This window comes from Microtus pennsylvanicus, chromosome 19 (assembly GCF_037038515.1).
Source record: "Microtus pennsylvanicus isolate mMicPen1 chromosome 19, mMicPen1.hap1, whole genome shotgun sequence".
Classification (NCBI taxonomy): domain Eukaryota; kingdom Metazoa; phylum Chordata; class Mammalia; order Rodentia; family Cricetidae; genus Microtus; species Microtus pennsylvanicus.
In genome coordinates this window covers 17,311,689-17,333,307 of record NC_134597.1, presented here as the reverse complement: position 1 = coordinate 17,333,307, position 21,619 = coordinate 17,311,689, and the positions used below count along the sequence as shown (strand labels likewise).

The 21,619-nt window shown below is 38.9% G+C and overlaps 1 protein-coding gene and 1 pseudogene across 3 annotated transcripts in view; one reads left to right on the top strand and one right to left on the bottom strand.

Moving 5' to 3' along the window:
• Positions 1-21,619, top strand: part of Aass (aminoadipate-semialdehyde synthase) — a 60,983-nt gene that overhangs the window by 7,352 nt on the left and 32,012 nt on the right. The window contains exons 1-11 of one of the 3 annotated variants that reach the window (XM_075953691.1): positions 599-723; positions 1,822-2,121; positions 5,680-5,856; positions 10,469-10,553; positions 12,434-12,501; positions 12,604-12,750; positions 14,355-14,433; positions 14,543-14,670; positions 17,743-17,891; positions 20,321-20,443; positions 20,816-20,927. In XM_075953691.1, the coding sequence (XP_075809806.1) occupies positions 1,912-2,121; positions 5,680-5,856; positions 10,469-10,553; positions 12,434-12,501; positions 12,604-12,750; positions 14,355-14,433; positions 14,543-14,670; positions 17,743-17,891; positions 20,321-20,443; positions 20,816-20,927 (1,278 nt within the window). In that variant the 5' untranslated portion in view covers positions 599-723; positions 1,822-1,911. Of the gene's footprint in view, positions 1-598; positions 724-1,821; positions 2,122-5,679; positions 5,857-10,468; positions 10,554-12,433; positions 12,502-12,603; positions 12,751-14,354; positions 14,434-14,542; positions 14,671-17,742; positions 17,892-20,320; positions 20,444-20,815; positions 20,928-21,619 lie in introns of those variants that run through there. The other 2 variants (XM_075953692.1, XM_075953690.1) reach the window with 2 other exon arrangements.
• On the bottom strand, positions 16,216-16,782 carry LOC142838475 (small ribosomal subunit protein eS8 pseudogene; annotated as a pseudogene).

Below are 21,619 nucleotides of genomic sequence, written 5' to 3'. Positions count from 1 at the left end.
ATTTTTTTGAGTGACAAAATTATATAAATAAGCCCCCAAATACATGTAGTGTTAGAAATCCTGTACTGAAATGTTAAATACTGGTTTGTTCACCTGTATGATATGTGAAATGTTGTTCAGCTGCACCTTTCTTGGGTTTTTGAGCTTAGTGTGTAAAGAAAAAAAATCCCACAGAATTTATTGGCCATGAAAGCTGCCCTGAGCCATTGAATTTCAGGCTTTTGTGCTTTGAAAGAGTTTTAGACAAAATGTTTATTACAGTTCATAGGTGGGAGCTTAAGAATCATAGAGAGGGCTTGCTTCTCCACAGCAGGAATGAGCCCAGGAAATAGCACACCCCTGGCTGCTACTGTGGGAACTTTAAAAGGACTTATGTTAGAGACTAGGGTGAGGCATGGGGAGGGGGAAGGGCTGGTCAGTCCAGTTGGGTTACCCACAGACAGCTCAGGTACTTGTCTCATCTCCTGTTATTCTGTAATGTCTCTCCTGAAATTCCTGATCTTCAACAAAAGCATTCTCAGAACTACTCTCTTGGGGTCCCTTCCTACTGACCAGTTTCTATCTCTTGTTCTCATCATACAGTTTGTCCCCACCAAAGCCTGAACTGGTATCCTGCTGTGTGGTTTCAGCTGTGTGTAGCTCTCTTCCTGGGTGCCTTCCTTCTTGTTTTCTCCTCTGGTTCTGTTGTGAAGTACTCTCTACATTTATAGACTGCAAATACTTGTGAGTGTTTGGTCACCGTCCGCATCTATGAGAAAGGTGTTCCTTAGAGCTTAAATTCTCCAGCAAACAAAATGGGTTACTACAAAACATAAAAGTTTTACTATGTGTTGTCTGTAAGGAGTAGGAAATTTCTAGAACTATAAAGTCATGGGTATGATTATTTTTTCAAGAAATATATAATTCCCGTAATTTGCTGCCTACCTTCCATGGAAAAATAATAGCATATGAATGATCTAAAAACTTATTAGCCATATTTGACTAATATGTATATATAATTTGACTAATATGTAAGGTGTATACAAACATTTGAAAAGGGTAAAGAAAATACTTTTAGACATAGATATTTATATGAAAAACCTATATAAAGCTTATTTGTATAGGACACAGAATATTTATTTTGTAAATATGTTTGTTCGGACTAACTAAATGAGTGGAATTGTGTATGCATGACTAGTCGGGAGAGAACTGGCTGAGACCAGCAGGGCTTCTATGCAATGGGCAGAGGGCTGAGTATGGAGAGGAAGCCTTATAGATAGATCTGTGTGAGGGAAACTAGAGTCTGTGGTGAAGGAATCCATGTGATCGAGTGGTCTAGAAAAAATGATCATGAGGTGTTTTGTTTTGTTTTCTCTATTTTGAGACATCACTTTGAACTCATGGCATGCAATACTAAACTCACCTGAATGTCTGGTAGCAAGGTTTATACATTTTTTTTAAATTTTATTTTATTTCTGCTGACACTTCTTAAAACAACTCACTTGCGGCCACCAGGGGTCAGAGCACACTGGTGACTCCTATTCAGGAAACTTATGGAGAAATCTCACGAGGAACCTTTAAGACTCTTGTATATCATTATAGGAATCTTAAGTTTTAAGCCCTCAAAATGGGGACCAGTTTGTAAAGACTGATATCTGTTGTTTCCTTACCTTTGTGTAATAGATTAGCACTTTTAAGCTTTTGTGCTAAAACCATATTTAATACAACTTTTAAGAAGTTAAATTAACCAATTTTTGGAGACTTTAGTTGGTTAAAGGCACATTTACTGCCAGAGGTTTATCCTATTCATGTCTATCCAGTGGGTTGGCTCTTTTGCAACAGATTTCTGAGGAGACCAGAACTCATCTGTGAGCCCTCCGTCCTTTTCTGTGCTACTGTTGAAAGTTGCCTTTACAGCTACCAGACTTGAAGATGCTGCGAGTGCAGAAGCCGAGAGTGGCCAGGCTGAGAGCCTGCCTCTTCCGAGGGCTCCACCACAAGCCAGTGATGGCACTCCGGAGAGAGGATGTGAATGCCTGGGAGCGCAGGGCACCTCTGGCTCCCAAGCACATCAAGGGCCTCACCAAACTGGGATACAAGGTCTTGATACAGCCTTCCAATCGACGGGCCATTCATGACAAGGTGAGTACGTTTAACTCTAGAAATAGCTGTGAACACAACAGTGGTAATTCAGAAGCATTTTAAGGAAAGCAAAATACGTTCATTTCACTTTAATTCCATTATTTTGCTAAAAGTATTTTACCCCATTCCACATGTTTCCCGCTGGGTGTATAAGGGACTGCTTTTAGATGTTTCGGGGTCTCAGTCTTTCTCTCCATTAGGCACAACCCCTCCTCCTTCAGGTGCAGCTCCACTTTTGGGACTAGAAAGACAAAAACTAAGCTGCCATTCCTGCACCTAGGAATGCTCCTTCAGGTAGAGTTTATTCTTCGTGAGGGTGTACCTCAACAGCTATTTTGATAGCCCTTTACATTCATCTCTGTTTACTTTTTTGCAATAATCATAACAGAAGTTATAGTCTCGTTCCAATTTTAGGAATATATATGCACATGTCCTTTTGCTGGATCATTTGAAAGTGGTTGCAGACATTCTAACATGAACACATTAGCACTTAATGCTTTGCTGTGTATTTCCTAGACAGGGCTTTCTTACATAACCACTGTATTATTTTCACACGAGAAATAGCACCCCATAATCTATGCTTTTGTTGTGTTTTAGACAGGTTCTCATGTAGCCAAGATTGTCTTTGAATTTTCTGTGTAGCCAAGAATGATCTTGGCCTTCTGACCCTGTTTTTTCTCTACCTCCCAAGTGCTGGGGTGGCAGACATTAGGCAGCCTGCCCTGTTTCCTCATACAGTCTGTGTTCAAGCTCTTCGCTGGCTCAATTAAAGCTTACCTAAGATTCCTACAGACTATTGTTCTGTATCTTTAGTTATGATCTGGGGCATCTCCTCCCTTCCTGGTTTTATTTTAATACCATTGATTTCTTTTTTGATGAGTCCAAAGAGCTGAACTGTTGCATGTTCTGCTTTTGAGAAGAACTAGTATGATTACGTCCTCAGGATTAGATTTAGGCTAGACAACTGGGGCATAAATGTCAGTCACATATCATTTCCCCATAGTGCTGCATCAAAGACCCAAGATACCAAAATGGCCTACCATCAGCTGTGTGTGATCACTTGGTGAAGGTGGTTCCCAGATAATCTCTCCAGCGTGGAAATGTGAAATGTATCTCCTCCTTTGCCCTTACTGTGTAATCAGTAAGCACTGTGTATTTTGGGATCTGTGAAATTCTTGTTCTTTGGCTCCTCAGCCGGCTGTATCAGCACTCTTTGTGAATCTCCCCCTGAATGACTGTTTGCACAGAAGCTTGCAAAACTGTTTGTTTCTGACGTTGGCCCTCTTGCTAGTTTGCTTGCTTCTCTTTGTTCTCTTTTGCTTTTTGATTATTATTTGGGATTATGAACCTTTTTATTCCGCTCATTCTTTTTGAGTATTGTACATCTCCCAAATTTGGTTATGGGAGTTCATTCAAGGAGGTTCAAGTGTTTCTGGCACAGCTAATTCCCTTCTTTGAACTGTCTCTTTTCCTAGAATAGCGTATTATCCTACCATTGATATGCACTTCCTCCACTTGCACCTGGGATTTACTATTTTATTAAGAAACTTTGAGGGTTTTTTTAGTATATAGAAATTAGGATCTGGTGTCTGTAATTTTTACTAAGGTATTATTGCCCTTAGGTCCTTTTAGGAGACAGAGTTTTGAAGCGTAAGTGCATGTACCTACACACGACTGCTCTCTCTCTCTCTCACACACACACACTGTTTTAGTCATGAGCTAATAATATTCTACATTAAACGTTGATCTTGGAAGGTATTTTTAAAGTTTAAAAAGTGGTTTTGGGACCATAGTACTACTATTTCGATTAACAGCTCATTAGACGAAACCCGATGTCACTTACTTCCAAGTGTTTTTATGGCCTTTACACCCACAAAGCTTATTCTGAATATTGTTTTAATTTTTATATGTTTTCCATGTGATTATGTTATCAATGTGATAGTAGATACCCATATTATAATTTTTACTCACCTGGAATGTTTGCTTTTAAATTTCTTTGGATTTGATTTTTCAAATAAGTGTGATATTTATACATTTTAGAGAGGCAGTCTAGCCCTCATCGTGATCAACTGCCCATTCCCACTTGCCTCAAAACATCCTTCAGTTTCTGTTGTTTTTTCTATTAGCATCTGTGTTTTTGTGTTCTTATTTCATGCTCGTTCATTTATAGAAGGTCATATGTCATACATATTATTTTGTGCCTATATATATATATATAGTGCATATATATGGGTGTATAAAGATATTATATAATACCTATATGTAAACACTCACATCTTGTTTTATTCAGTCAACAACATATCTTTGGCATTGTACCATGTCTTATTCTATTGATGGCTGTGATTACATGATTTTACCATGGTATATGGAATCGATTTACTATAAATGTGCTGTTTTGAAAGAAACCAGATAAAAAAAAATCTTTTTTACCCTCTCTCCTACTCATCTACACTTTGTCTGAAGTACATTACTGTGTCTTGATTTCGTTTAACTGCTACTGTAGATAGTCTTAAAATTTCCTCAGATCATGTCACTCCTTTACTTAAAACATCTTAATGACTGTCTCTTAATGTCTGTGTGCTAACTAGATTATCTTGCTTAAGTGTGTAATCTTCAGGTGTCCCGATGATAAAACTGGGATAGTTCCACCTCATGGGAATTATATGAGAATTCAGTGAGGCAACTCATGCAAAGAGCCCATCAAAATATACAACAATACATTAGTAACAGTCAACTAGTGTTGTTGTTATCTGGTAGGTCTCATATTAGCCATGATGGCATCTTTCACACAGAATCATCAATGCACCCAATCACTTTCATGTCTGTATGTGTGCACCTGTCTTCAGGTGTCTTGCTGCTGCTGTTGTAGACCTCATCTCCTCCTCTCACCACCCACCCAACCTTTTTGATTAACTTGACTTTCTGTATTTCTTATCCTACTATCCACTAGCCTAGAATGTTCCATAGATTCTCCTGATTGTAATGTTCTTGAGTATGACCTTATGCTGTGCTCCTGGCATATTACAACAGCTCCTTCATGGAGACACCTTTCCTGTCTTTCACTGTGCTATTTATAAGCACAAATCTTCACATTAGAGAAGTAATAGCTGTTAACTGAACCAAAACAACAACAACAACAAACCAGTGGTGGGCATATATCCTATCTCTTAATACAAAAGGGCTGCAAATCAATACTTGACATGGAGTGTTTCAGCATGCTATCAGTACATAATACTGTGACAAAGGTCTCCTGTAGCTCACACTAACCTGGAACTTACTAAATAGCCATTGATGACCTTGAACATGTGTTCCTATTATCTTCATTTGTAATCAAAGTATAATCTGCTCTTAACTGTGAGTAAATACTGGATTTTCCTAATCTTCTATAAAACCCAAGCAGGATAGATACATCTTAATTGAAGAAGCTACACTGTTATTTGTACTAATTCACCAAACCCCATCCTTATCAAGGTGGTTGTACCTTTGCACTTTTTGTTAGCAAAAGCATGTGTATTACAATCTGGGAGAGTAATCTTTGGTCCAAATTGCAATCCCCAGGAGTATGCCAGGGCTGGTGGTATTCTTCAGGAGGACATTACAGAAGCTTGTCTAATTTTGGGAGTAAAAAGACCTCCAGAGGAAAAACTGATGTCCAAGAAGACTTATGCCTTCTTTTCCCACACAATAAAGGCCCAGGAAGCCAATATGAGCTTGCTGGATGAGGTCCTGAAACAGGTAATTGTGACCAATATTCATGAGCAGTAATGCAGCATTGGACAGTAGATCTATCACTCATGTTAGCAGGAGATGGGATCCACGGCAGGGTGCCCAATGAAGAGCTATCCTCGGTTACACAGGTTTGGAGTATACATATCATTATTTTATATATTCTGAAATAGATGAATAAAAGTTTGTTTTTCCTTCCTCAAGCAGTTACTAATTTATAAGGTTAAGTGAGTATATCCCACCATGTAGCATTCAAGAGCTGAAGAAGAACCTCAGAGATCTTGCAATCTAATGGCTTGTTTTTCACATAAGACTCAGAGGGGTACAGTAACTTAACTGAAGTTACACAGCTCTATGGCAAAATAACATGAGTAGAAATGCTTTTTAATTCATCACTATTTATAAGATATGAAGTATATTTTGAAGTTTAAACACTGTGAAAATATTAATAGCTACTTAAAATGGGAATGCCCACAGAATGAAATCAGTATCGAGTGCCTACAATGTGTCTTACACAATTCACCTCAGTGAAAATACAAAATATCTGCTATCCTTGTGTTTTTGATGCCACATTCAGTGGGGGGAGGCAGAGACAAGCAAAGAAGACAACCCATGTCACCAGAACATAATCAGTAAAAGAGATACAGTACTGAAGGAGAAAGGAACATGAACACCAAGAGGGGACAAGGCAACTGTCGATAGGGCCTCATCCCAAAGGTGGTATTTGAGTAGGTATTTGAAGGAGACAAAGACCAAGCCATGTCTGATGATAGAAGATAAATATCCAAAAGGTTTCTGTGACTGGGTAGATAGAGTAGGCCATGTACTAACATGCTTAATCTTCCTTTTGTATGGTAATGGTTGGAGGTATAAGGAAGTAAGCAACACTAATCAGATAACTTAGTCTAGGGCCAGTCTAGTCTATAGGCAATAGATGAAGATGGCTAGCTCCTGGGTGGTGAAGTAGATGCTGTGATGTTTGTGGAACCTTACTTCATTTTAGAGGTGAATTCTACAAAATTCCTTGATGACAGGAAGGTAGAATTTGAGGATGGCCATGTTGTCTATGAGGAGAGCAAGCTAGGTGGCCACATTGTGTCTGTGGACAGGAAGCGATGTTGGGAACAGAGGGGTTTAGCTTGTCATATATCTACATTTTGACAGCTGTCAGAAAAGTGGATAGTATATTGGATATGAGTTTATAGCCCAGGAGAGCAGCTTTGCCTGACCAGAACTGTGAGAGAACAGGTGGTGTGTGTACTCAGGGGGCTAGATGAGTGTGGGTTGTGAGTGGAGATACAGACCAGAGCCTTGGCCCATGGCCGACAGTAAGGATGATAGAGCATTTGATATAGAATCTGAGAATAGAACAGAGGGTTGCATTTACTAAAAATACTAGCAATAGGGAAAATGGATTTTGCATAGGGAAATAGGATATGTTCCTTTTAATTTCAAAACCACTTTGAAGCAAATAAACTCTTTTATGGAGAACTTCAGAAACATTTTGTTATATGAACTTTTGGTCCTCATTAGAAAATTAATAAAAACAGACATAGCAGAACGGCTTTTGGGCAGTACTCTAACAAGCCCACATTCAGAGTTGGTTATACATTGAACATCATTAAATTTGTAAACTTGATTTTAAATTATACAGTTTTATTCCCTAGTACTGGGTTAGCAACCCAAGACCTGGCACATGCTAAGCAAGTACTCTATATTATGCTTAGCAATGTACCCAGGACCTCTAATTCCCACATTCTTTGAAGGGATAAAAATATTGTATAAGTATAATATAGCTTTTAAGAACCCGTTTGTTGATAGAGGTTGGTGTCCCACCCAATTCCACAGTCATTCAGTCCCAAAGGAACACACAGAGGCCTACATTAATTATAAACTGGTTGGCTTATTATCTCAGGCTTCTTATTAACCAACCCTTACATCTTAAATTAACCCATAATTTTTGTCTGTGATAGCCATGTGGCTTGGTACCTTATATCAGTGAGACATTCTCATTTTGTGTCCTTTGTGTCTTGGTAATTACTGCATACTGAGCCTTTCCTCTTCCCAGAATTCTCCTGCTCTGGTTGCCCCACCTGTTTTTCCTGCCTGTCTACTGGCCAATCAGTGTTTTATTAAACCAATACAAGTGACAAATCTTTACAGGGTACAAGACCATTATCCCAAAGTACTTCTCCCCCTTTATTTTCAAAGTAGGAACTCTAAATCTAATCTCCTTTGTTTAGCTTTCCTCCTGACCATTATCCATAACAACTTGTAACCAATACTGTAAACAAAGCCCAACATACATAATCCAGTTTTGGGGAATGAGGGTGTAGTTTTTTAGGCTACTTCGTGCTTATTGAGAACACTGATAATCTTATGGGGACCGAAAGAAAATTTAGGATTATGGTCAAGTCCTGACTGGAGCATTCTGTGAGGCTTGATCATCTCAGCCAGCAGTCTTGAGGCTGTTCTGGATGTAGAACTTAGAGGAAACTCCAAAAGAGGTCCTCTGAAAAGTTGGATTATCTGGGTCATGTGCTCTTATCGGAGATTTTTCAGAGGGTCTTCCATGATCAAAACTTATTTTCTTAGCCAAGAATGAATCCACAGCCTCTCATTTCCTATGAAAACAAAACCAAAATCTCTTCTCCAAAGTAATGTGTATTTTGACTTAAATTTTAAAGTTAAGGCATTTTCAAAATATATATGTTGGATTAATCCAGCAGCATTTACAATCAAATGCCTTTTATCAGCTATTGCTCCTTCCTCATCCACCAAAAAATTCAAAGACAACACAATAGCATCCAGTATCCAGATTCTCTGTGTATTTTCCATCTTTGTGTGCCTTCATTTTAAACTCTGTTTTTTTTCTTTTTCTTTTTAATTTTTGGTTTTTTGAGACAGGGTTTCTCTGTTTATCTTTGGCTGTCCTTGAATTCACTCTGTAGACCAGGCTGTCCTTGAACTCATAGAGATCCATCTGCCTCTTCCTCCCAAGTGCTGGGAATAAAGGTGTGTGCCACTACACCCAACTACTCTTTTTCTTTTTGTAAAAATGACTTTATCCTTTTTCTTTTTCCTCCCAAGCCTACATATATTTTTTAAACACATGGTAAACCATTTAGATATTTTTTTGTCTGAATTTATCTTTACTGTATATATCTTTTTCTGACCACATGAATCTTTAAGTTGCTAAGTGATATGGATAGGATTAAAGCCATGGCTTTGATGACTGGATTCACCCCATTCCTCAGCTTGTGGAGAGTCTAACTTCATGGCAGAGGTATTGGTGGGATCCATGTTTATTGCTACAACTCTACGGAGTTTCAAGGTCCATGCCACCACCAAGAAGTGTGCTGTTGGTGATTCATAAACATCATTTAAGTGTTTGGTGGAAAAGCCTGTTAAAGGAGCTGAAGGTTTTTGCAGCTAAAACTGAGTCAGGAATCCTCTCTTAAATGAGACATGCTTGCCCTTAGCAAACAGAGGCCACCTGAGAAAATGCTGCTACCAATAAGCTGTGTTTAACTTTTTTGTGTGTTCTTTTGTGTCTTGAGTTACTTTCTAAGATCTCTCAGGTTTTATGTGGATGTGGTTGTCCCACATTGGGCATCAATTTGTAAGCAGAGGCTGCTCATTCATTTCCTGGCAACCCAGACACAAATAATCATACAGAAACTATATTAATTACAACACTGCTTGGCCTATTAGCTCAGGCTTCTTATTAACTAACTCTTACATCTTAAATTAATGCTTTTATATTAATCTGTTTATCTTCAGCAGCTATGTGGTGTCTCCTTCACTCTGCCTAATATATGTATGTATATATATATATATATATATATATATATATATATATATATATATTTCCAGCCTGGCTATTTTTTGTCCTGCCATAGGCCAAAGCAGTTTTATTCATTAACCAATAAAAGCAACACATATCCAGAAAAACATCACACATCCTACACTAAAGGGTTTTTTTTTTGAGAGAGGAAAGGTGTTTGAAGAAAGAGAAAGAATTTATATTTGTCAAAGATCAAGAAAAGAGGGAGAGAAAGGAGGAGTAAGATGGAGAGGAGAGAGACGGAAAGAGAGAATGTTGGGATAGATTGTTGTTATTTTTTAAGTAAAAGGGATAGTTTAAATAACTGAGGAGGAATGTACAGGAAGAATATTCCAAAAAAAAGAGGTATTAGTTCAAGAAGACTGACTAGGAAGGATTTGGAATGACCAAGGATTTGCTTGCACACAGGGATTCATCTTAGGAAGGATGTGTTTTCTTTGGTACCAGAAGACTGACAATAAGAAAGGACATAGGCATATTTCAAATAGTTTTGGGCAGGTTGGGGAACCTTTGCCTCAGTTATGTTTTTACCTCACTTCAAAGGATGTGTTTAACAAGAAGTTCATTCTTTTAGCTCTAATTACAGCTGGTCTGTGATAAAGCATTTTCAAAGCATTTAATTGTGCACCTCCTGTTAATGGGTTAGTTAGTCAACATGCATTTCCTAAGAGGGAAAAATATAAATTTTTTATTTCTTTATATGTGGCTTACTAATATATTGAATTTGAGCTGAATTTACCTGCTCACAACTGTTTCTTTTTTTATTTTCTTCAGGAAATTCGACTAATTGATTATGAGAAAATGGTGGATCACAGAGGGTCTCGGATAGTGGCGTTTGGACAGTGGGCAGGTGTGGCAGGTAAGTATGGCTGGGCTCATGTAAGCTTCTAAGTGTGTCTCAGCAGTACAAGTGTGTTTCTCTTTCCTATGTTTACTGCTAAAACAAAAACACAAAGGAAAAAAAGGAAGCAGGCAAAAGGTTAATGCCTAAGAATAGGTTTTAGTTTTCTAGATGATCCTGTGAGGAAACAAAGTTATGTTTGGTAATGGGACACCAGCGGCAGAAAATCTGGGAGATGAACTTCTTTACCAAGTGAGGGTTGAGCTGTATTGTTCCAGGTCATTTTGGACTCATCCAGGTGACTGTTCTTTTCTCTAGGGAAAATGAACAGGCCAGAAATATGCTAATTGATTCAGGAATAACACCATATCTATGCATAGGATGTGGCTTTTATTCTTTAAAAAGTCATGGAGGCAAGGTAATCCGGAAGTATAGCGTCAGTACTACTTGCTAGAGGAAGAGCATTGAGTTGGAAATAGCTGTTGGGGGGTTGACCTTGAGACAGTACATCTGAAGCTGGGACTTGCTGGCCCAGTAAAACCTACGTAAACAAGTAAGGAGAAAGGAATGGTAGGCACATGTAAAGCCCTGCTACCAATAAATTTTAAAAAATCTAAATAGAGGGCTGGAGAGATGGCTCAGAGGTTAAGAGTATTGCCTGTTCTTCCAAATGTCCTGAGTTCAATTCCCAGCAACCACATGGTGGCTCACAACCATCTGTAATGAGGTCTGGTGCCCTCTTCTGGCCTGCAGGCATATAGGCAGACAGAATATTGTATAAATAAATAAATATTTTTAAAAAATCTAAATAGATAAAGTAAAAAAGGGAGATAGCACTATGCAGAGGGAAGAAACTTAAGAGAGAACACTGCAATCTCCTCTGCAAACATTGAAAGAACAGCAAAAAATGTACTAAGGCTAGTGAGCTTGACAAACTTATGAATTAGACAAACATTTAGAAGACACAAATGGCTGAAATAACTGCAAGAAAAAATTGGCTCTGCAGTATTAAGTAAACTCAACTTATAAGAAAAAGAAAATATTTTATAAAAGGAATTTTATTTTTAATGCAAAAGTTCTTGTTGTGACAGACTGGCACTCAGAACCTTGAGGCAGAAGGATTGTCATGAATATGAGGCCAATGTGGGCTACATAGAAAAACTCAAAAAATTTACTTTAATTTTTTGTGAATTTCATTCATGCGTGCTAGATTTACATCATTTCCACCTCTCCCTCTTTCTTCTACCCCTTCTATGATCCCCACCCTCCCTCTCAATTTAATGACCTCTTCTTAAATTATTATTATCACACATGTACACACACCTTGCTGAGTCAATTTAGCATTGCTTGTATGGACATGCATTTAGGGCTGACCCCTTGGGATTGAATAACCTATCTGGGAGCTTATTCCTGGAGAAAACTCATTCTCCTTTTCTCAGCATTAATTGGTTCCCTGTACTTCTTCATTTAGGAGTGGGGCCTTATGAAACTCTTCTCATACATATTGGCATGTCACCTGGTGCATGTCACTGTGCAGGTCTTGTTTCAGCAACCACATGATTGATACTTCATGAGCATAGCTTTCATGTCAAGTGTCTAGGAGACACTAGTTGGCAGCAGACAACCTGTCCTTACTGTCTGTACTTACAAGTTTTCTGCCATTCTTCCAAAGTTTTCCTTGAGCCTTAGGTATAGGGTTTACACTACAGATGTATCATTCAAAGCTGGCTCACTTATTTTCTGAAGTTTGAACAACTGTGAATCTCCATAGTAATCTCTATCTGGAGAAAAGGAACTTCTTTGAGGAGGGGTGAGAGATACTATTAGTGAGGATAAGTAAGGCTATTATTCAACTGCACTCAATTAATGGTCCTTTTGTCGGTCTGGTTCTGTGACAGGAATGATCAATATCTTACATGGAATGGGTTTACGGCTCCTTGCTTTGGGACATCATACACCTTTTATGGTGAGAGATTTTATTTTTTTATTGGAAATGTGTCATATTTTCAGCATAGAAACACCTTTGGGATAGTGGACTGACGTGGATTGTGTGTGTGCTTGCTTCTAGCATCTTGGCATGGCTCACAACTACAGGAACAGCAGCCAGGCTGTGCAAGCTGTCCGTGATGCAGGCTATGAAATATCTCTGGGTTTAATGCCAAGGTCAATAGGACCCTTAACCTTTGTGTTCACGGGGACTGGCAACGTATCAAAGGTAGCCCCACCCATCCTCTCTCTCAAGCAATCTGAAATGCTGAACATTTTGTGGGCATTTCAAACCCAATGAATGACCATTCACTTTGGAATATTTCTGTTGTCAATGTTTTATGTTTTTACTATAACAAATAACAGTACTAACCCAAACACTTTCTTTGCTTTTAGCTGATATCATCTACTAAAGCAGTGGTTCTCAACCTGTGGGTCATGATTCCTTTGGGGGCTGGACAACCTTTTCACAGAGTTAATATATCAGATATCCTGCCTTTCAGATATTTACATTGCAATTTATGACAGTAGCAAAAATACAGTTTTGAAGTAACAACAAAAATAATTTTAAGGTATGGGTTCACCACAACATGAAGAACTATAGTAAATGATCACAATATTAGGAAGGTTGAGAACCACTGTCTTAGAGGCTTAAAGTGTCCCTTCACCCTTCTGTCTTCCTTCCCTCCTTCCTTGCTTCTCTGTCCCCTTCTTTTGTTAACTCCTTGTTAATAATATAAAGCACTGCCCTTCCAGTGATGAGTTGTTCCTTCATTAACTGCTTGGAATCTTGCTAGTAACTGAGTATCTTAGTTAGGGTTTCTGTTGTTGTGAAAAAATAAGGCATTTTTTAAATTATTGTTGAAGGGGGTAATCCATTGTGTCTGTGTTTACGCCCCTGGGCTAGCAGTCCTGAATTCTATATAAAAGCAGGCTGGCTTTCTTCAGAGATGAACAGTTCTGTGGAAGTATAGAATAAACCCTTTCCTCCCCATGACCAAAAGCAAATTGGTGAGAAAAGGGTTTATTTGGCTTAAATTTCCACATCACTGTTCATCATAAGAGAAAATCAAGACAGGAACTCAAACAGGACAGGAACCTGTCAACAGGAGCTGATGCAGTAACCATCCATGGAGGGGAGTGGCTTGCTCAGCCTGCTTTCTTATAGAACCTAGGACTATCAGCCCAGGTGTAGAAACACCACAATGGGCTGGGTGCTCCTCAATTACACACTGATTAAGAAAATTTCTTTATAACCAGATTTTAAGGGGGCATCTTCTCACCTGAGGTTCCCTCATTTCAGATAACTCCAGTTGTGTATCAGGTTGCCCTAAGACCAGCCAGCACACTAAGGAAGATTAAGACTGGAATTAATGCTTCCTTCTGGTGGGGTGTTGTGGCTGCCTTTGTAATCTCCTGGAGAAACTTGTATTTGAAAAAATAGGTCTCTAGTGCAGAAGCTTTATGAACAGAAACTCTGAGTGCTAAATTGTAAAGCATGCATCTGATCCTTTCCTTCTGTGGTAGACCATTTTCCCACTTAAAATAATTTCCATAGTGAATCTAAAAGTAAATAGGCACATTGTATTACACCCACGTCTCTAAACTCTTGTGGCTATTCTGAAGAACCAGTTAAAATGCTGAGTCCTTCTAATGCAACTGAAACCAAAACAGGTTTGTAAGCTCCCAGCATGACACCCCTCTGTGATTCTGTGTTGTGATTCTGGTTAGAGGACAAGGCAAGGGCAACTATGCAACTGTGAATCCTTGCAGGAAATCTGTTGGCCACGTCCCTACTGAGGTTTGACTCTTTTGCTCCTGCGCTATTGACAGGGAGCCCAGGCAGTCTTTAATGAGCTACCTTGTGAGTATGTGGAGCCCCATGAATTAAAAGAAGTTTCAAAAACTGGAGGTAAGGGGTGAGGGAGGACCTTATCTTTTGTAATCGTCTTTGTGTTAATATTTTACCACCACAGATTGCTATCATTTGTCCCTTTACTAATTCCTTCTTTCTTTGTAAGACCACAGGAAAGTGTATGGGACGGTGTTAAGTCGCCATCATCATCTTGTCAGGAAAACAGATGGTGTGTATGATCCTGTAGAATATGAGAAATATCCCGAGCGCTACATCAGTCGTTTTAATACAGATGTGAGTATCTGGCTTTGATTTGGTTGCTATGGCACACCGTAGTTAAGTAGTTTTCTGAGGGAAAAAATGTGAATTTATAGCTTAATCTGTTGGTTCCCTGTGTAGACTGATTGTGAGTCCTTTGGTTCTAATGCATTGGATTTAGTAGTTGGCGCCCACTGACACCTGGGATCGAGGTGATCTCTGCTTAGTCTTGGTGGCTTCTGTGGAGATGTTCATTACTCCACAGTCTTTCTCGATTTCACAATGTATGTGCTCATTAGTTCTAAGCTGGTTTCCGGAAAGCTTTGTTTCTGAGTTAGCCTATACTAGTGAGCACTATTGGCAAAAATGCAGGTCTTTGAGACTTGATTTTAACATGTGTCCTAACATTTAATTTTTTTTTCAGTACTAGGGAGTGAAATTAATGTTTCTCACATCTCAGCAAGTGCTCTACCACTGAGCAACTCTCCAAAGGTTTATTCTTTCTGTTACCAAAAATTATAACCATAATCCCATTGAGCATGTTATCTAGTTTTAAAGACCTAAGACTTGAAAGAAAAGAGATTATTCGTTTACTATTTTGGAGGCTTGAACAAAACATGGTTCGGGTTCTTTCATAGATTCTCATTGGCTGCATCACATCATGGTGGGAGGTCATGCATATCTATCCATGTAGCCTCTGCCTTCTTCTGGTTAAACCGTGAAGGATCATCATGGAAGCTCTACTCTACTCTAGTATAATTTAATCACTTTCTAAGGGCTTCACCTCTTAAAACCATGGTTGGATTCAACTTCTACTCTCTAAATACCATGAATTCTAGGCGTTGCTGGTTAGTCTTTGCATGAGTTTAGGGGACAACTGTATTTCAATCATGCTATTATGTCACTGGCCCTATAAAACTTATGCCCTCACATTTAATATATGTGCATTTCATTTCAAGTAGTTCCAAAGTCTAAACTCAAGTTAACTTCAAACTCCAGAGTCTCACTTGGAACTCAAGTCTAACATCACTGGATACAAAGTCATATAAAACAAAAGCCAAGCTGGGTATTTCTAAGATACAGTAGCAAATTAGCCTCACAGGATACATTCCATTTTAAAAGTCAGGAACAGACAAGAAGAAAAGAGTCATCAGCCTAAGGCAAGACCCAAGCCAATATGGACAGGCATTATTTCCTAAAACTCCAAGATACATCTAAGACATACACTCTGTCATGTAACAGCTCTCCTCAAATAAGCTGACAAACTAGAAACCAAACCCAATTCAAAATGGACATACGTGTTACGAAAAGAAATGCTTTAAATAATTTTAAATGTGTTTGTAAATGTAGCCCCTTTAGATTATGGTATGAAATTTTGCTATTTTAGCATGTATAGATAGTGTGTTATGGAGGAAGTCCTTCCCTTTCATGTGGGAATGCCCTGTGATACTTAAAGCACAAAAGGTATATAAAAACAAATTAGGTTGAAGTATATTTCATCCCTTCCTTGAAAAAATATATTTATTTCTTTATTTAATAGAACAATAAATACCTTTATACCATGAGCTATGGAATGATGGTTTATTTGCCTTTCTGTGATTCGATCTCCCTTAGATAGAACTCCAGAGTCTTGCCTTTTAGCACATAGTCATCTGCTCCGCCACACTGGCCTGGTCTTGAGGTAAAACGCCAGGCAAGATGCTTGCCTTGCTGGAGCAGCTCCTCTAAAGGATGGCTGATTTTGGTGCTCATTTTCCTTTCATCATATTTCTTTTGAATTTTCTTTGATTTTTTTAAAAATATTTTTTCATCCTCAGGATTCAGCTTGCCCCTCCTTCTTGTGGCCAGGGGCAGTGGCGTAGAGGGACTCATTCAATGTCAGTATGGTGTGCTGTCAATAAGCACAACGCAGTTCTTCACCACGGTCTTGGTGTGGACCAGCTCATCACTGGATACACTGTAGACAACATCAATGATTCACTCAGAACCCCAGGAAAAGTTCCCCACATCCAGTCTTAGGGCACAGCACTTCTAACTGCCTCCTCGCTCTCAGATTGTGTGTATACTACGAAGGCCAATCTTAGTATTGGCAGCAGGATGTCTCAGCTCACTCTTCTGCTTCTTGGGGTAGGATTTTCTGTTACTCATTGTCTTATGGTACTTGTGTTGTCCCAAGAGATGCTTATCTCTCGGTATTGGCTGGAAAGAGCCATCCATCCTTTCTTAGTTTCACACATATTCGTTTAGTGCCCCCTTTTCTCTCACTCCCAATGTACTGCGATTTGATCAAATTCCTGGCCTCTTTTCCATGTCTGTCTCTTTATGCATCTGTCTCTCCCACTCCATGTATTTATATATGTGTATATAAATGTGTGCATGGGCCTAAATATGTAAATATAAACTGCCCAGTCCATGTAGTATTACTTGTATGTACATGATTCTGGGCTGATCCCTCTGCTAGACAAAGAGCAATAGGCAATAAGGAATGCTATATTAACAGTAGGAGATAGTCTTTCTGATGATGAGCCCCCTAGTTGGTTTTCTGCCCCTAATTTTATCCTGACCATAAATATTAGTGATTAGATGCAGATACATACTGAAACTGATGGTGACCCTCTTGCACATGAGCATGTACATGTGTTTGTGTAAGCTGTTCCCCAGAGAGACTCTCTGATTAATCCCCAGGGCATTCTTTGGAGGACTGTTATCCCCATCTGACAAGTAAGAAGAGCAATAAAGTTCAGAGGTGTTGGGTGTGATTGAAGTTATGCTCTATGGGATTTGAAATGAAAAGAGAGCTCTGGATCACTTGGTTCTTCGCTATTTTATTTTTCCTTCCTATGCAACATATTGTAGAATAAAATATACATGTATTAATTGATTCATTTCTTATCATGGAGTAATTCTATGGCAATTCATTTCTTAGCATGGAGTAACTCTATAGCGAATGGTGGGTGGATATTATCTTTTTCCTCAGAAGATGTCAGGTGACCATGAAGGCACCACTGATGATCTGCCATGGGCTTTGCTCTAATGCAGTTTTCTTTCAGTGCATAATATTAAAATGAGCTCCATCCTGTTGTCTTGAACATGGAACTTGCTTCACAGATTGCACCATATACAACTTGTTTAATTAATGGGATCTACTGGGAGCAAAACACCCCTCGTCTGCTAACTCGCCAGGATGCTAAAAGTCTCCTGGCCCCTGTGAAGTCTTCAGCTGCTCCTGTTGAAGGATGCCCTGAATTACCACACAAGTAAGGACTATATGTCATCGAAATGAAGTTTTGTTGGTGGTGGTTTTGTTTGTTGGTTTTTGCTGCATCACCATTATCAGGGGACCAAAGAATATAGTGTTCCTGCATGCTGGAGACATAGTGATAGTCTGACCTGACCTCCTGGAAGCATTTTACAGTCGCTCATCTTCCCCTTCCCTTGCGGAGACTGACTTCTGACTTATTTGCTTTCAAAACTCACTCTTCAGAAATCTCTTTATAATTAATCTCATTCCTCCCTAGTTTGTTATTTTGTTTTGAGAGACTCACAGTCATCTATTTTCTGATGTTTATGGTCATTCTCTCTCCTGCTGGAACTGATTCTCCCGAATGATAGGGAGGGGTGTTTCTGTCTTGACCTTAAGTACTTGGTATAAAATAGACACTTAATTAGTTCTTAAATATCGAATGTTAATTAAAAAATATTTGTGAAAGATCTTATCTACCAGGGATTCTGCTAAGCTGAAGTTCAGCGAAGCATAGTTGGGCTGTTTCCTGCTCTGAAGCAAATGTCACTGGAACTCTAAGAACAACAAGCAGTGACATAGGAGATCAGATGAAGTAGGCACAGCAGGAACATGACACATGGCTGGGTCATTTATGAGCACACAGCTGATCAGCACAGCTCTGCAATGAGAGCAAAGCAAATTCTCTTACTTGTAGCAAGTAAGGAGAGCCTTTGCGAGCATCCCTAAAAGCAGTGTCTCCCTCAGCAAAGAAAGCAAGGGTCTTTTGTTGAAGAAACTCCTCTATATTTATACACATACACACACACACACACACACACATATCACTTTTCATGACATGTAAAGGTGGACACACTCCTGGATGCATTCAGTTCAAAGCAATGCTTTTCTATGCATTGCGCATTTGGAAAATGAGGAATGGGAATCCCTCCTGGTGGAGCATTTGCTATTGCCACAACAAACTTGTTCTCCCTTATAAAGATGGGACAGAGTGTGCTACTGTGTTTGTCCCTGTAGTTTCTTTGAAGGGTCTGTTCAACACAAAACAACTCGAAGGCCTGTTAACGTTTTTTTTAAAGATAAAGCAGTACCCTTGCCCCACGCTTTGTAATTGTTCTTAAAGTATCTGATAAGTGGCTAACTCTGGGCTCCACAAAACTTTACTAAAAAGGGAGGGGGAGGATGAGTGTTTCAATGTAGGACTATTACTTGGTAAGTTCAGAACCTCTAAAACACAATAGTGGGCAAGGCTAGCTCTACTATGCAATCCTATGTGGGCATGTTTTGATTGGAGACAAGACATGGACACTGTGACTAGTCCCTTTTTAAAAGACTGACTGTCATTCATAATTCTTGAGATTTCTACATAAATACACGGAGAATTATGTAGCATGGTCAACTCTTCCTGTCTGTGAGGAATGGTTTCTAAGCCCTGGTAGAGAGTAATATCTATAGATAATATATATGTGGATTATATAATAGATAATATCTATAACTACAGATATTCAATTTCCTCATCTACTGTATATTTTCATCAGTTCTGTGGTGCTTATGATGCCTAGCTCATCAGTACAGTCAGTTGGCTCTGTTGGTGCTGGTCTGTGATATTGATAGATATGTGTGAGTGTGAAGAGGAAGATTGTAAGTGTAAGGTTTGTCTTGGATAGAGAGACTTCTTGACCAAACTGTGCAACTTAGTGATACCCTGATTTCAAAGACAGAGAAAGAGAGAGAGAGAGAGAGAGAGAGAGAGAGAGAGAGAGAGAGAGAGAGAGAGAGAGAGGAGAGAGAGAATGATAGGCTAAAGAGCTTAAAGTTCTAGATTCAGTACCCGCCAATGGAAGAGAAGTTAGAAAGAAAAGAGAAATACGTGTGTATAACTAGTTAAGTCATATACATGTATGGAAAAGTTAAAATAAAAACTATTTGTGCAGTGGACAATTGCTAATAAAATTGTTTCTCAGGAGTACGGCACAAATGATTGTGCTCTATTATTTAGATAATAATAATGAGAAGGAAATTTTTTTGTGTGTAGAATATTGTTGCAACATTCTTTTTCAAGTGCTTTCAGCTCTCAGCTGGATCCAAGTGTGTGGAACCTGGACGTAAAGAGGCAACTGTACTGTCTAGAACAGTTATTTGCAGATGGTGAACCAGGCCTCCTTATTCTGTCTGCTGTCAAATGTTTGTTTCTCCCCCACCTTTTTTTCTACTTCCTTCCCTTTTGTTTTTCACTATTCTCATAGAAAATAAAGAACTCTGTGTCTCAGAACAACCCAGTGTTCCAAAGACCGAACTGTAGGACAAAGATCCTAAGTGCCCAGAAAATATTTGGCAGCCACAATGCAATTTGTTTCAAGCACATTTTATTTTTATTCATTTTTAGTTTTCCTGAAGGCCTGAGAAATCCACCCTCCCATCTGAGTGTTGGTGTTTTTTTTTCAGACTTGTGGCAATATGTGACATTTCTGCAGACACAGGGGGCTCCATAGACTTCATGACTGAATGCACTACAATAGAGCGGCCCTTTTGCATGTATGATGCAGACCAGCATATTATTCACGACAGGTGAGTTTGCCAAAGTTTCCTTACCTCAGTGAGCTTAGTTCAAAGTACTCAGCATTTCACTTCTTTATGAAGATGTGAAAATTTGCAGGTATATACTCCAACACAGTAAAAAAGTGGAAAACATTGAAATTTGAATGCTTAAATGTGTATTTTTAATATTTAATATCATTTTTAAATGGGAGATGAGTAGCCAAGTAAAGAAAAGGCTTTGTTTGAAGAGTAGTCTTATTTATAGTGACATGCTTTATTTTTCAAGACTACAAATATTCAAGTAACAATGAAACCAATGTTGTGATGAGATAAAGCCTGGGAAAATGTACAATGTTCTAGTAATGCTTTGTGCATCTCAATAAAGCTTGTTGCTTCTCCTAGTGTTGAAGGCTCCGGGATTCTGATGTGTTCCATTGACAATTTGCCAGCACAGCTTCCAATTGAGGCTACGGAATATTTTGGGGACATGCTTTACCCTTATGTTGAAGAAATGGTAAGGGGGCTGGTAGCTTCCACGGCAACTCTATGACTTTAAGTGGAAATGTAGAGTGAGCTTAAACATGTTCTGGTCTCCTGTGTCTAAGAAATCTGTTGTCAAATGAGATGCCAGCCCTTCCCCAAATGTATTTACAGGGCCATTTTGTTCTACAAAATCTGTTACTTGTCTCGTCGGGATTGTGATATCACTGACTTCATGCTCAGAGTCACAATTATACATTCATCGCATTATATCATTTTATTAAGGGTGTTTATGACTTGGAGGAGGGAGGATAAAGTTACTTTATCATCCAATCTCTTGCTATCTCGACCAACTTATGCTGGGGGAGTTTTTACAGTGCTGTAATTAATAGATCTGAACAATCGGAATTATAGATAATATTACTAGATGCAAGCCATTAGGGTTTTGTCCAGTGACAGTTTATGATAATATAGAGTTTTCTCCTGTGAGTGATTCTGAAGTTCGGTGCAATCTAGATTCCTTTCCCTTTACCAAAGAAACTCTTCCTTCTCTCAGTATTTATCTTGGATTTAGACTTGCCCTGCTATTTTTTTTTTATTGCTAACAGCAGTTGACCTCTGGCATAGATTCCAAACTCCTGAACAGCAGCTCTTGTGTTTGCATTCCCCACTTCTCTCCCACTATGAAGTGGAGACAAAATGTCTAATCTGAAGTTGTCTGCTATG